This window comes from Eschrichtius robustus, chromosome 18, assembly GCF_028021215.1.
Source record: "Eschrichtius robustus isolate mEscRob2 chromosome 18, mEscRob2.pri, whole genome shotgun sequence".
NCBI lineage: Eukaryota > Metazoa > Chordata > Mammalia > Artiodactyla > Eschrichtiidae > Eschrichtius > Eschrichtius robustus.
In genome coordinates this window covers 69,393,156-69,409,251 of record NC_090841.1, presented here as the reverse complement: position 1 = coordinate 69,409,251, position 16,096 = coordinate 69,393,156, and the positions used below count along the sequence as shown (strand labels likewise).

The following is a 16,096-nucleotide window of genomic DNA, read 5'->3' as shown; positions in this document are numbered from 1 at the left end:
TTTGAAAGGACATTCCTTCTACCAATAAAATCTGTGGACTTGCACCACTCTCAGCAAACTTATCCAACAATTTTGCCACCTTAACACCAACTACTTAAAGACCTTTGACTTACTAGTCTGTGCAACAATATTGGTATGTTTTCTTAACATAGCAGCTGCAGTCTCAGAGAGGGTCACAATTACTTCAAGGGCAAGCTGGCGTTGCATATTATTGAGGCTAGTGTCTCCACACAACTACAAAAAAAGACATATTTGTATACATTTAGTAGTTTATTCACGGAAAATAAGAAACGGAACATTTACCTAAGTATTTAATTTACCTTCAGACTTAGCTGTAAAGTTGCTTCCAAATGAGGACGTAAATACTTTGGAACAGTGTCCGCAATCTCAACAAGGGATTTTAGGACTGAATCATCATTCTGGTAGCATGAGTCATTTACAGCCTAGAAAAGGTGAAATGAATAAAAAAATAAGGTCTGTGTTCAAGAGTCACTTTATGATGCCTCATTGGCCAGAACATCAAGAGGTAGACAACAAAGAAATACTAGTATTATTTTTCACTGAGTAATAACTTAGCAATCAACATTATGCAGATATTCTACCTACAACCACATATATATTTTCCTTTTGCCTAATGTTAACTAGAAACACATAAAGATTTAAACCTAAGTAAAAATTAAAATCAGTGCAACTATAATAACCACAACAACACTTAAGACTGGCAAAGAATTTTTTCATAACCAGAAGGAATCCCTTTTTCTCTGTCCTTCCAATACCCACACGTATAGTAAATACTAGATCCTGTGATACATTTGAAGTGTGCAATATTACCCGATTTATTTCTCTTTGATGTCAAGTTTGGTCACTGTGGAATTTAAGTACGCATTTTGTATCTACCTTTGCCTATTTCAGAGTCACAACTCCTAAAAGTTCTGGCTAACATTTTACCTTATCCTAAATTCAGAGGAAGAAAAATCTGAAATTAGACTTAAACAGTGTGTAACTCAAGACTTGTAGATAAGGGACTTCCCTGGTGGCGCAGTGGTTAAGAATCCACCTGCCAAAGCAGGGGACGTGGGTTCGAGTCCTGGTCCGGGAAGATCCCACATGCCGCGAAGTAACTAAGCCCGTGGGCCACAACTACTGAGCCTGTGTGCCTAGAGCCCGTGCTCTGCAACAAGAGAAGCCACCACAATGAGAAGCCCGCCACCACAACGAAGAGTAGCCCCTGCTCGCTGCAACCAGAGAAAGCCCACACGCAGCAACGAAGACCCAACGCAGCCAAAAATAAATAAATAAAATTTAAAAAAAAAAGACTTGTAGATAATAAACTACTAAAACAATACAATGTTTCATCAGTTAATGTTTTGTCATTGATCTAAACTATCTTTTCAGCTTAACAGCATGGGGAAAAAAGTTTCTACTAAGTTCTGGTAATAACTCTATCACATATGAACCTTTAGTTTTAGCTCCCCTAAATCCTCTCTAACCTGGTCCTCAGCAGGGGCACTATTCCTCTCAGGAGGTGCTTCACTGGCTGTCACAGATTGAGGAAATGCAAAGGCCAGGGGTACTATATGTCCTACATCTGTGACACAAATGCTTACGAGGAACTCATCTGACTTTATCATGCATCTTGCATGATTATGCCAGACACTTACATAAATGAAAAACTCATTTATAATGATCTGAACTTAGAACCTAACTCACAAATTATTTTTTGCCTGGTTTTAATGTACCATGATGTCCCCACCCCCCGCAAAATGTAAATATTGTATAAACTGAGAAGGAATAGATATTTTGTTTTGTCCAGAACTTCACCATTTCTGGAAATCACCCGTTTAAATCACCAACAGTAACAGAAATCATGGTGTTCGAACCGCCAATGATACCTCTGTATCAGTCCACATTTTTAGCTACTGCATTTGTATAGATCACTTAGAAATCACCCAGTCTACTGTCTCTTTGTTGTGGTCACGCCCTAGCATTTATATGTGGAAAAGCATGTCATTTTATTAGACATTACTTTCTATTTCTTCTTTGTATCCACTTAAGGCCATACATTGATATTTTAAAAACTTGTACGTGTACATGAGTTGTTACTATGCATTTCATTTTAAGAAAGACTATGGAAAGTTATAAAATACTTGTTATAAAAGGGGGTTTGAGGACTGACAAGGTTGAGCGTAACTACTCTAACTCACCCAAGCTTATCTCACTTTCTGATTGAGGCAGATGTCCTTCAAATAGTAACTTATCCTTGGAATCCAATAACGTCAACTAACCATAAACTACTTACTTTACAGGACAAACTGTTACAAGCCCTGTATTTAACAGTAAGGACTGCAGTCCAATTTGGGTTTCAATTGTGCATGACTTCACCACTTACCAACACTGTGACCTTGGGCAAGTTTCTTACCCTCTCCTCCTTAGTTTCTCCTTATGTAAAAATGGGCATTACATTTCATAGGTTATTTGGTTGTTCTAATGGAAATAACCTATGTGATTACATATTCAATAATAAGCATAAATTGCTCATATCATTTGCCTTATAGAAAAAATCTGAAACTAAGAGACCAAAGGTCTATCAAAGACAAAAGATATTAACTCAATTGGGATAGAGATTTGAGTGTTTTGTTCACTGCTGTATCCCCAGCTGGCACATAGTAGGCAACAAATATTTATTGAATAAATGAATGCATTACAGAACTCTGATGAGAATGTAAGCAACAGAAAACCAGTAAGGACATAATTATCACCTATTCTAAACTGTTTTCTTACCTGTAAGAATCCGGGTAACAAGTCTGCAAAATGTTTGAACAGGGCAACATTATGTTCATTTGCAAGTATAAACGCAGCGGTAGCTCTAGCAGATAATGTCCTGATCTAAAATGAAGACAGCAAAAATGCCAATCATGAGAAATTCTTAATAGATGCAAGTTCAAGTTTTCTTACTCAAGTTGAAAATTTTCTTTATCAGTAAAACTAGTAGTTATATTTTAAAGTATAAAAGCAAAGATGATCTCCGAACACATAGATTTCTTTCACAAGTTAGGTGCTATATTAAATTAGGTGTTAATATTAATGGAATTGAAATTATTTACCGATGGATGTTCCTGATCTTGCATACACTGAACTAACATCCGTTTGATGACGTCTAAATAGTGCTGCTGTTGATTTCCAAAAATTCCAGGAAAGTTCCTGAAAAAATGATCCAAGGCATCCTTTAAAAACTACATTATAGGGGCTTCCCTGGTGGTGCAGTGGTTAAGAATCCACCTGCCAGTGCAGGGGACATGGGTTCGAGCCCTGGTCTGGGAAGATCCCACATGCCGCGGAGCAACTAAGCCCATGTGCCACAACTACTGAGCCTGCGAGCCACAACTACTGAAGCCCGCTCGCCTAGAGCCTGTGCTCCGCAACAAAAGAAGCCACTGCAATGAGAAGCCCACGCACCGCAACAAAGAGTAGCCCCCGCTCGCCACAACTAGAGAAAGTTCGTGCACAGCAATGAAGACCAAATGCAGCCAAAAATAAATAAAATAAATAAATTTATTAAAAAAAGAAAACTACATTATATCTTAGTAAGGTGTCAGCTAGAACATCTAATTACGTGTCTAACTGACTTAAAATTTACATTAATCCTTAAGGCTGGACTTCATCTACCCATTTTCCAAGCAATCCTATTTTGGGGTCAGGTGAACAGAAAACAAACACAGTGGAATCAGACTGGGAGTAGAGGCGACCCAGGTGCACGCCCACCCCAGCTCTCTGCTTTATCCTTATCACTCCGTCTCAGGGGGAAGCTGACCTGAAGTGCAAGAGGGGACAAGAGCAAGCACAGGGGATCAGGTGGTAACTGTAGTAACCACGCTCACACTCTGCTCCCAGCCTTGGTGATCCAGGCAGTCCAAGTTCTGCTCTACTTTAAATGTGGTAAATAATTAAACTGAGTATTTTTACTTAATTCTCCAATTTGGACTATTGATATAAAGATACACTTGACAACTAAAATAGAAAATGGTGTAATATCTAGTCTTAAGGTAGATCTCAAAAAAAAATGTATATGATCTTGATAAGTTATAAATTCAACTGTATATTATTTTAAATGAAGTAGAACTGTACAGTAGGCCAAATTTTTAAAAATGCAGTTAATCATTTAATTGTAAACTTAGATCATTTACTTATAAATGAGGTTATTAAAATATTATGTTTTTCTAAAGCTTGGTCACAGAAGACCCAGAAGACAGTGGGGATTCACCAGCATTTTCTTTCTCTTCTTCCAGATGCCATTATTAAAGTGGCTTTCTAAAAGCTACAGCTGGTACTGTGTCAATCTCCTAAGGAAGAAACTGTCCCAGAAGTTTTTTCAGAATCATAAAAGACAAAGGAAAGAAATAAAATTGCCGAGAATCCCCGTATACAAAAAAGGATCATAATGTAAAATGAAAAGCCTTGTTCTTTTCAATTTTGCTTCCAACACAAATACAAAGCTTATCTAAAGGCATTATTTAAGGCTAAAAAGTTAAGCTAGACTAAAATAATCAATTAAAATGTGCTTTGGGCACTCATAACATTAAACTTCCCCCCCAAAATTAGATCAATGTGTATACCAGAAAATATGAAGGGCAGCTTCCCGCAGTCCCACATTTTGAGAGCTGACTGAATCAAAAAGGAACTTCAGACCTTCAGGCCATTGGTTGTTGCCATCCTCATCTAAAAGGAGAGAAATCCAGGCATAACCTGTGTAAATCAAAACTTCAAAATATCAAGAGTGAAAGCTTTCATTTCGTAAGCCTCATTCAAAATATGTGGCTGTAGAAAATGTCACCCGCTCTATGTTTTTACAAAAATTCCAATAAAATCAAGTCCTTCCACCATAAACTGGCATTATAATCTAGTAAAAGCAACTGTGTGCATCTGGGTTACATAAGCACAGACTATCAGCAGTGGTTATTTCTCAGGAGTGGGATCTGGAGAAAAGGAAGCACACTTTGACTACTGGACTGGTTGTCTTTCATACGTACTATTTGTTATTAAAGAGTTTAAAAAGCAGGCAAAGCCAATATTTGGTAACAAGTCTTAAAACCAAAATATTTATTACTTGCAAACTGGAGAATGGGAATGGGAATCCCAGAGCTGTGATCACACTGTGCAGTTTTAAGTACTATAGGATGTTATTAATGTGGTTGTGTTTTAACAAGATTTTAAAATATAGATTTTTGTGATACTTTGTGATAAAAATGAACCACCACCAAAATCTACTGTACCAGTTAAGAGACTCACTGGTTTTATTGTCACAAAGAACTTAAGAGTTATAGAAAATACAGACGAGTTATGCATTTTTTTAAAAAAAATTCCCCCCCCCATTTGCTGAACTTCTCTGGAGTAGTGTGCTGACAAAAAAATTTATGGAGAGCACTTTGAAACATTCTGGAAATGCTTCCGTTATTAAGTGATTTTGAGTTAGAAATGATGTAATCTATAAAAATTCCTATCTGCACACTTAAAAAACTTGAAAATAGAACTTCCCAAGTTAGTTAAAAAAAATTCAAGTTTCTGTGGGTTTAGAACTTACTTAAAATATAAAAATTTAACACGTTTCCTATTGGTTTTTAAGAATTCGTTGTATCAGTAAGTTGAATTGAACATCTGCATTACTAGTAGTGGAGATTAAAAAATTGTGTCATAATTTACTAAGCACAACTAGCAATATTCTCCCAGTTAGCCTTATCTCAGTGAGGTATTCTTTTCAACCTTTAAAAATGCCACCTAAATGAACCAAGTTTAAAATCACATGTATGAATCTGTTAAAAAAAATAACAAAGCATATCCAATTATATCATTAATGTTTTTAGTGTGACCAAAAAGAGTTCTGGCTGCTGATAAAATGCATTTTTAGGTGTTTTCATTTACTTTATCCTCTAAAATATTTCTGGGTATTTAATAATGAACTATAGTAGTATAATAAGCATATGTGCTTAATTTATAAACACAACTTTAACAGCAAAAAACCACCTGGAGTCCACTGATTTCTACTTCTATTGGCAGGTTTATAAGTTAAACTATGCTTTCAAAACTACAGATTAAAGGGAAAATAAAACTGACAATTCTCAAGTAAACTAGAAAATTATTTCTCCACACAGAGAAACAGTTTTGAAGATCAATAGGTAAGTATTAATTATATCTGCATTTCACAAACATCTGTAATTTTTGGCTTTAAATGCAGAATCCATAATCACTCTCATTTCGAACAGAATAAATGATACTCAAGTACTGTGAGTCTTTCTCCAAGATTCCACTTAAAAAAAAGATATATGTATTCATTTTCTTCAACAACATAATGATAAACATATTTGCACACATACCTATCAAATTCCTGGCCAGCTCTGCGGCAATATCACAAATTTTTTTCCTCATGCTAGACTGTGTTTCCATTTGAATAATCATTAGTAGCTCACTCTTGATGGCAGTCTGAACATCAGGGGGAAGAGCTGGATAGACTTCATCAAATGCAGAGGACAACAGACGTCTTAGGAGGACGGCAGCCATTTGTCTAGCCTATAAATAGATAACATTGTTAATAACTTGGTGTCTTACTGGAGAAAAAATTTCCAACAAGCTACATTCACTCTGCCATTGATGTACTTTACTATTCTAGTTTTACAATTCATTTCAAAAGCATTTCGCTAGAGTTTTAAAAAAAATAATAGGTAAAATACATAAAAATCTTTCTAATCACATTAGCCTACTGTACAGAAAATGCCACACAAAAGCTATTTGTTTATAGCTGAGGAAAAGCCTTGAACATATTAGCTCTTGAATAGGAACACATATCTTAGCAATGATAAACCTGTCTTTAATTCCTATTTTAAATATATTCTTTGGAGAAAAACAAATCTTAATGTAAATCGCAAACCCTATAATGCTCTTTTCTTACTTCCCTATCTGGCTCTCATTCTAGTGTATAAAGTACCTTTCCTACTTAATCTTATGCTCCCAGCCTGGCCAATCTTACCGTATCATTGCCCTTTCATTAGCCTCTTAGATAAATCGCTATCAAATCCATTTATCTGGGACTTCCCTGGTGGCGCAGTGGTTCAGAATCCTCCTGCCAATGCAGGGGACATGTGTTCGAGCCCTGGTCCAGGAAGATCCCACATGCCGCAGAGCAACTAAGCCCGTGCGCCACAACTACTGAGCCTGTCCTCTAGACCCCGCGAGCCACAATTACTGAGCCTGCACTCTAAAAGCCCGCAAGCCACAACTACTGAAGTCCGTGCACCTAGAGCCTGTGCTCCACAACAAGAGAAGCCACCGCAATGAGAAACCCATGGACCACAACGAAGAGTGGCTCCCGCTCGTCACAACTAGAGAAAGCCCACACGCAGCAACGAAGACCCAATGCAGCCAAAAATAAAAATTAATTAATTAATTAAAAAAATCCATTTATCTTTATACTTCATTCATGCAAACATCACAAGTTCCCCATATCTAAAAAGCCCTAATCTCAATGTGTATATTCTTATCCCATTTTCAAATTTGTAAAATGTATTTAAATTTGGCACTTTCTGTATAATGTTCATTCAGAGTATCAAAAGAAAAGCTGAGACAAATGCCATTCTAAAATTTTATCATAAGAAGTCAATAAGCCATTGAAAATATTAAACCCGATTTTTCATATTCTTTTTTTCTGGACTGCAGGAACTCATTATCACTATAATTACTTTGAGACTGTGACCAACAACAACAAAAAGAATTAAGCCATACAAATAAAATTTGCCATTTTTTCCCCTCCATTTACTTCTCACTGAGAAATCTTATCTGAATCACTTCTGGCTGATAGCAAACTTTTTAAAAATTTTAATTTATGCTCTAGAAAGGATTCAGAGAGGTTAAACAGTGGTTAAAATTGGTGCAGTTCTTCTCACACATACACTGAATCATGAAGATGCTGAGGCTAGTTCATAATCATCTAATTCCTAAGTCAAAGCAGGATCTAAATAGGGTTCAAAATAGGCTTTTAGAAATAAAATTCAATAATTTTCACATTATTCTTGGCTTTAAAACTTGTTTTGCAGCTAACCTGCATCAATCTTCAAGAATTAAAATAGCCAACTATTTTAGAGATTTAAGTTACTTCTATGTTTGTCCTCATATTTGACATTTATTTTGAATTAAAGAAAAATAGTATGCTACAAAGGTGAAGAAGTGCCTTTTGTCACCTGTTTTAAAAAAAACGAGGGCACTTTATTATAGTGTTTTCTAAGTGTTATCAGAAAACAGTAAATTGCCAGTTTAAACTGACTGACTAGAAGAAGGCAGGTGTAACATTATATAGAAGATTTAGTGTGACTTCATTTCCATCATGTGTTAATATAAGCATTTTACATATAGTGTGACTGTTAGCAATGAAGTCTCACTTTCCAAATTCTAATGCAATGTTTCGTAGGTGGAGTAAGTTTTCTACACTTGGGTATTTTGATGGCTTTTCCAGAAGAGAGGATATTCAATTAACATTAACTATATACAAGGATATTACTTTTGAGAAAAAGTTAGCAGCTAAATGCAGAGAAGCAGTAACATACTATATATTTGAATTTAGTACAGTAATTTGCTGAAAACCATGATTTTTAAAGGATTCTAACAAAGTGTGTCTTTGTCCTTACACATCTGTAGCACGTATTCTTCACCACCCAGAAATAGCTATAAGCATAAAAGTTTTAAAGACAAAAAGTATTTTTTCATTTGGCAACACTTTTTAAAACACTGAATGAATTCAATTTCCTCCTCTAGAATGAATTGTTCCAAGGAAGAAAAATTTTTATAGCTACCAAAAAAATAACTTATTTAATAATTTTTATGTAATCATCTTACATGGAAAAAAAGAAATTCTCATTTTTAATACAGAGTATTTCAAAAAAATTATAACTCCAAAGTAGCTTTTAGCAAAGAATTAAGTTCAGAGTTCTGGTAATGTCTATGCAGTAAACAACAGTTCTCATTACCCACTCTGACAACTATCTAATACCCGACTGTTTGTAAGAAAGTCACATTCAAAGAATTAAAGTAGTACCTCCGGGGCTTCCCTCGTGGTGCAGTGGTCGAAGAGTCTGCCTGCCAACGCAGGGGACACGGGTTCGAGCCCTGGTCTGGGAAGATCCCACATGCCGCGCAGCGACTAGGCCCGTGAGCCACAACTACTGAGCCTGCGCGTCTGGAGCCTGTGCTCCGCAACAGGAGAGGCCACGATAGTGAGAGGCCCGCGCACCGCGATGAAGAGTGGCCCCCGCTTGCCGCAACTAGAGAAAGTCCTCGCACAGCAACGAAGACCCAACACAGCCAAAAATAAATAAATAAATAAATAAATAAATAAATAAATAAATAAATAAACCCAAAAGTTAAAAAAAAAAAAAATGAATGAAATCCTGCCTTTAAAAAAATAAAATAAAATAAATAAAGTAGTACCTCCTCAGCAGCTGTTGTATTTCTGATGGCTTGTAAAAGGAATGTGATCTTCGACTGGCCTGGGATATTCTCATAGGTTTCCTACATGAAAAAGAAAAACATTAAAGGTTAGAATATCATGTTAGAAAATTTCCTGAGTACACCATTTATAGAACTGAAAGGAAGAGCAGGAAAGATCCATGCACGAGGAGTCAAACACCCTAGGTATGGTGTGAAAGTTTTCTCCTGTGCAAGAGAGCATACTTCAGACAAGTCAGGAAAGAGGATGTTGAAGAAGTTACTTATCAAGTTCCTTTCCACCTTTGTCTCTTAACTAGATTTTTCTAATGTATGTGCACATTTTCTTACCTTAGGCTCCTCTGTGATTAATAAAACTCAAGGCCTAAGAGAACCAAAAACTTGACCAGTGTTGAGCTACCATGCTGTGAAGTGCTCACTCAATATCCCCTTACATCATGGAAAACTGCTTATCTTATCAACATTTTTTAGACCAAATGATGTAGAATTGGTTCAAGTTACTACTTACAACCACCAGAGAAATACCCTCAGATGAAGCAAGTCAGAGAAAGGGCAAATATTCAACTTCTTTATGCTACATTTTCTTTCAAGCAAAGATTATACCGGAACCATATTATATACATAAACAAATGAATATGGTCAGGATAAAGTTGGTCAGGAAACTTAATATCATTTCAATAAATCTAGACATCTAGGTTTTGTGACTCAGGACACTTCTTTCCTTCTCCATTAATAACGTAAAATGAGAGCAAATTGTTTAACAGTAAAAAAAAATTGACGCCAATTAAAAGGTAGATAGAGTGGATCAAAAAATAAGACCTAAGTATATGATGTCTACAAAAGTAAACTGAAGTGTAGATTCATGTGCATGCATACAATTTCTAATGTCAGTCTTTTAAGGTGGAAAAGTAATCATTATTTTAGGTACACTTGGAATTGTTTTCCAAGAAGCCTCTTAGTAAATATTCTATTCTCATCTATCCACTTGAAGGTTAATAATGTAGATAACATGTTAATTTCTCAGCAGTCTAAATTCAAAGAGGTTGTCTGCTCTGCTACCATCTTCTATAATCTACCTAGTTTCTCTCTAGACAGAAGTGATGAGGACAAGGAAGGGAAAATTGTGCTTCTCTGAATCCATATCTCCCATTTATCTAGTGCTCTGTGGTATCCCTGGGATATTGACAGATAAGGAAATAAAGGCTCAGAAGTTAAATGACTTGCTCAAGGTCACAGACAATAAACAGTAGAAAGAATTCTGTTCTTCTGAGGCCAGCTGTACCCAAAATCTCCCTGACACTGAATGCCCTCTCTGGGTTTCACCTCTGGGGCCTGACTCCACTAAACAACCAGTTCTATTTATGCAATGCTATACAGTTTTCAAACTTCTCAAACATACATGAATCTGGGGAAGAACACATTTTGGGAAAAGGACAATTCAAAATCTTCTGATGACCTCAAGTTCCCCTCTAGTACATAAGCACACAGGAACATAATAATGCTGAAAACTGTGACAAAAAGTTTTCACAGCTGAGAAGATGGTCTGAATTTACTTATCCAGAAATGATAATTTATGTAAAGATACCTACAAGATGATTGCAAAAATGGATGTACCTTGAGATTTTTCACTTAATCTTTATCAAAGCAACTCAAAAACCAGCAGCGTTTTCATTTAAACAAAGTCTCGTACAGTATAATAAAAATGTCTTTTTATTCCTTGCACTAGCTTAGCCCCTAATGCCCTGTAGATGCTATATATGTTTAACACTTAAATTTCCAGTGGTCTAAATCAAGTTTTGGGGATAAAAAATTCTTCACTAAGATACCAGTCTCAGAAAACTTGTTATAAACAGTAAGTCAAATAGTAAACTGTATTCCACAACAAATTAAAAGTCAATGGAAGGAGAGTTTAGTATGACATCTGACTCCTGACAGAGGGTTCTCCCCATTTGATATGTTCCAGCATGGCAATCCAGATCTAGTATTACATTTACACCACGACACTAGTCAAGGATAAAGTCTGGCAAAAAGAACACAGCCATGAAGTCAAAAGAACAACTTTCTCTTAGCCTAAGTAGACTGAGTTCCACAAAGACAGAGACGGTATCTCTTCCTCATGGTATTCCCAGCACCTGGCACATTAGAGTACAGCAAATGCAAAGAATTTTTCTAAGAATATTTCTAGCTCTAGCCCAGGCAGGTTCAATGAATGTTACCAGTGTTACTGCACATAAAAGTTCATTCTGTTTGACACCACCATACACAATCACAGAATGGAAAGCGGAGTTCACCCCCCAGCCCCAGAAAGGAAAAATGCTAAAATGCACTCATCTCACTATTTCATAAATATTTATGGCAAGCCTCCATGTATATGGAAATGTAAAGATGGGACAAACAACTTTTACCTAGTAAACACCCTGGTTCCTCAAAAATCAGGTAAAATTTTCAATACATTGACCTCTTTCAGTTCAAATCTCATTAATGAAGTGCTGTACTACAATCAATGAGGAACAAGTCAATGGAAAAAACTGGGAATATAAAGTCCATGCATATGATTAGTGATTACTCAAGCTTATGTCATATAAAAATGTCTAGTCATGAATGCCATGGACATTCAACTCTGGAATACCTGTCAATTATTTATTCAATGTATTCATGTTAATTATTAAATTTTTGAGACGGGCATTTAAATCATTTCTTAAAATACCAGAAACATTTTTTTTGGTAAAGTTAAAGAGAAAAATCCTTTAAGATTTAACAGAAATAAAATATAAAGCCTACCAAATGGTTTATACAATGGAAAAAGGTTTATAACTTCTTAAAGTTTTGAAGCCATTCAATGATTTCAACAATATATAACAGTAAGTCTTTTACTGTACTTGACTTCATATTTGAATATAAAACAAGTCACTTTAGTCAACAGTTTGGTATTTATGTGTCAACTAAGTATTTTTATTTTGACTGAGTAAATTACAAAGCTATTTACTGAGCCCTTGCCAATTCTTTACTTCAAAAAAAAAATTCTGTATTTGTTATATCAGACTGTAATACTCAATTTTATTTAGTTTGATCACTTATAAAGGGCTCATTTCGTACAGCAAAAAAGGGAAAATGTGGTATTAAGGTATTGTTATGTGCGGCCATTTCTTTTTCAAATATTTTGCTTTCCTAAGAAGCTCTATTTACAGACCAGTTTAGTACTATATTACATGGTGCTAGGGAGCTTCCCTTCAAACATTTACCTTTTTTTCTGTCAAATTAAGAAAATTCTATATTATAGTACTTAGTTTACATATTAATACAGTCCCAGGATATACAATGAAAGTAAAAGTATAGTATTTGAATGTTTTCACTCAGAATAAAAAGACTAAGAGAATAACAGTACTTATTTTCAATTGTTCTTTATGAGAAAATGTGCTGAATGCTGCTAACCATCCCCAAATTGATGGGAGTGATAAAAGATTTACAACAGGCACCAACCGGAATTCAAGCTAAACCAGACACTGGTATTTAGTTCAATAGAAGAGAGATTCCCCACTAGGCTTAACAATAGAGACTTAAGCAACTGGAGGGAAGAGGGAGAATTAAACTAGCTTACTAATTACAATGCTGTTCTGCTTTGTAACACATGGAAATTTCTATTATGGGTTGGGATTAAGAACTTATTTTGGTGAAAAATTACCTCTAGAGTTAGCAGAAAGCATTAAAATGTTTTTATAGGCTCATCACATCCCTCTGATAGCAGTGCAAACTGATGCAGATAAAAATGCACATCACTTCTAAGGACAAATACAACTTCTAAATATTCTACAAATAAACCTGTTAAAGTCTGAAAAGATAATATACATGTACTCCAATGTAAAGCACTATTTTTAAGAGCAGGACAATGGAAACCTCAACATCCATTCATAGGTGGTTGGTTGAGCATCCATTGCTGCTTTAAAAAAAAACCCTCTTATGTGGCAACGTGAAATTTACTGAGTGAAAATTCCAAGTCTGCACAACAGGATGCGTACTATAAGCCCATTCATGTAAAAAAATCAACGTATACATATACGCCTATAAGGATATTCGCAAGGAAGATTCACCAGACACTTAAAAGTGGTTACCTTTGGGGAATGGCATAAAAAAACTATTTGCAGGGAACTCCTCGGCAGTCCAGTGGTTAGGACTCAGCACTTTCACTGCCATGGCCGGGGTTCAATCCCTGGCTGGGGAACTAAGATCCCGCAAGCCGCGCTGCGCAGCCAAAAAAAAACCCCAACTATTTGCAGTTTGAATTTTTACCCTGAATGTGTATAAGAAATGAATTGAAAGTCATTAGGATAAAGTTAACAGTTGTTTAAAGTGCTTTTCATTCAGAACTGAACTTCCAGTGTATTTACTTCACGGATCAGAAAACCACCAAGCATAAGCAGCAGACCCTCCATCTATTTAAAGTAAGAATGATGTTGTGATTTTAAAAACAACTATAAAAACTCGTGAATCTAGAAGAGGATTTGTCCCCCAATTTCATTACCTATGTACCAAATAAATTTTTGCTCCGTAAGAATATCTGGCTGAACATCCTTCACTGACTCTTATCTTCAATCACATGGTTGCAAAGAACTCCATATATAATCAACTTTGAGAATAGGGTCTGATAATGCACTTCACAGGAACTGGAAAATTTCTGCCCTTCCCTTGGTGTCTCAAATCGCATCTCAGGGCTTAGTATAACAACAGTCTTCTACAGAACCAAGTGTGCCTTACAGCTACCTGGTAAATGAACTTGCAGAGACATTTGAAATACTGTCTCTTGAAACTTTATCCACAGCCCCACATTTTGGAGGTCAGGAGCCAGAGGTGGTTAAAAAAAAAGAGAGATTCAGGCTAGATTTAGTGAAATTAAAGGCTTAAATATATGGCATTGGCCCAGTTAGACAACGGAAGTCCCAGAACATCCCATTTATGAGACCACAAATCTCTAAAGATCAAAGAAAATGTATCCTAAGGATGGGCAAAGTAACGGTGCAAGCTGCTTAGAAAGAAATCCTAAAGGCAACTTCACAAAACTGGGGGCGGGGGGGGGGGAGGGAAATCCGGCTTCTGATGTTAGGAAACAGAACGAGAAAGAGGACTAAATGTAAACAGGTGGAAAGAAGGCGAGAAGGCAAGGCACATTTCAATAGGAAGGGATGGGGAAGCTATGGACAGACGGTGTGTGAAGAGTGAGGGGCAGGAGAGAAGCAGGGGTGACGGGTCAGGGAGCAGCCAGGGTTTGGGGGACCAAAGCGCTGGGCAGGGTGGGACCGCAGCTGGAAGGCCGGGGGAGGCGCCCAGAGGCAGAAAGCGGGAAAGGGGCGAGGGGAGCCCCGGGGCCCGCCCCACACCACACCCCGCCGCCCGGCTTCCCCATCTGGGCGGGGGCAGCGTGTCAGCAGCGGCCGCACGTGTGTGCGAGCGGCGACGGGGAGGTAACTGGCGCCGCGGCTGCAAGGGCCGGAAGAGCCCGGGGGGGGGACCGCCGGGAGCCGAGGGCCGACTCACACGTGGGCTGAGCGGCCGCCGCCCGCCTGGCCCGGCCTGCGCCGCCGCGGCTGAGCGGCCAAGGCCCAGCGGGCGGCGTCGCGGGAAGGGTCGGCGCGCCGGCCGGGGCGCGGAGTCGGGGGCGGGGGGGGCGATCTCAGTTACCTCTGCCTGTTTCCGGACCACATTGTCGGGGCTGAGCAGGTTTCCCAGGAGCAGGTAGAACTGTTGCTGCTCCGCCGCGGCGGCCGCCATTGCGCTAGGCGTGAGAGAGAGAAGGAGGGAGGGGAGACAGGAGCCGTGAGGCGCGCTGGCAGGCCGGCGGGAGGGGCGGGGGCGGGCCCAGCGCGGGGACCGGCACCAGCAGCGACGCGGGGCTAGGGGGCCGGGCGGGAAAGGGCGGGGCAAAGGGGAAAGGGGAGGACAGGGCGGGGCCTCGCGACCCCTCACCCCGCCGGGGACGCCGGCGCCGGCGCCCCATTGGCCCTGGGTGCGAGGGGCGGGGCCGACACCGACTGCTCGGGGGCCGAGCCGATTGGCCACGCACCCTGCAGTGCCGTCACTGGCGGGGCGCGGCGGACCGCCAGGCTTGGCGCGGGCGGTGGCGGGGCGGGGACGTGGTGGCTCCTGTGGCCGCGGCTTGCGTCGCGGGAAAAGCTGGAGGAGCCGGCTGGCGGGCCTGGCGGCGGCGAGGGGCGTGAGGCCCGGCGGGGGAGGAGGGGCCAGCTCCAGAGCGCGGGAGATTTCGGCGCCGCGGGCTGGCAGGTCTCCGCCCCTGCTGCCCGGCAGCCCCTCCCTGCGACCCGAAGAGCGCCCCCAGCCCCAGTCCCCCGGCCCCTGGAGCCCTAGACACCCCACCGCAGAGGGAGAGAGTGGATTTCAAAATCCACTTCCTACTTTAATTCCACCCCCAGCTCCAGAGATCCCTCCATCAGTCAGACCCTCCGACCTCCCCAAGGGCTATGCCTCAGGCCACCCCTTCCTCCCACCAGGCTCACCAGTGACTCACGCCCTGGCCTTGCCCGGAAGAGGGGTTACTCAGGCCCAGGCCCCCCCGCCAGGCCTACCCACTCCCAGCCCGCTGTCGTCCTCAGTGGCCACG

The 16,096-nt window shown here is 39.4% G+C and overlaps 1 protein-coding gene across 1 annotated transcript in view; it reads right to left on the bottom strand.

Moving 5' to 3' along the window:
* IPO5 (importin 5) overlaps positions 1-15,318 on the bottom strand; it is a 40,254-nt gene extending 24,936 nt beyond the window's left edge. Inside the window, exons 1-8 of the mRNA XM_068526473.1 lie at positions 15,160-15,318; positions 9,469-9,549; positions 6,369-6,561; positions 4,614-4,716; positions 3,105-3,201; positions 2,782-2,886; positions 321-443; positions 114-234 (exon numbers count right to left, since the gene is read on the bottom strand). Coding sequence (XP_068382574.1) covers positions 114-234; positions 321-443; positions 2,782-2,886; positions 3,105-3,201; positions 4,614-4,716; positions 6,369-6,561; positions 9,469-9,549; positions 15,160-15,249 — 913 coding nt within the window. The 5' untranslated portion in view covers positions 15,250-15,318. The remainder of the gene's footprint in view (positions 1-113; positions 235-320; positions 444-2,781; positions 2,887-3,104; positions 3,202-4,613; positions 4,717-6,368; positions 6,562-9,468; positions 9,550-15,159) is intronic.
* Between the last annotated feature and the right edge of the window lie 778 nt (positions 15,319-16,096).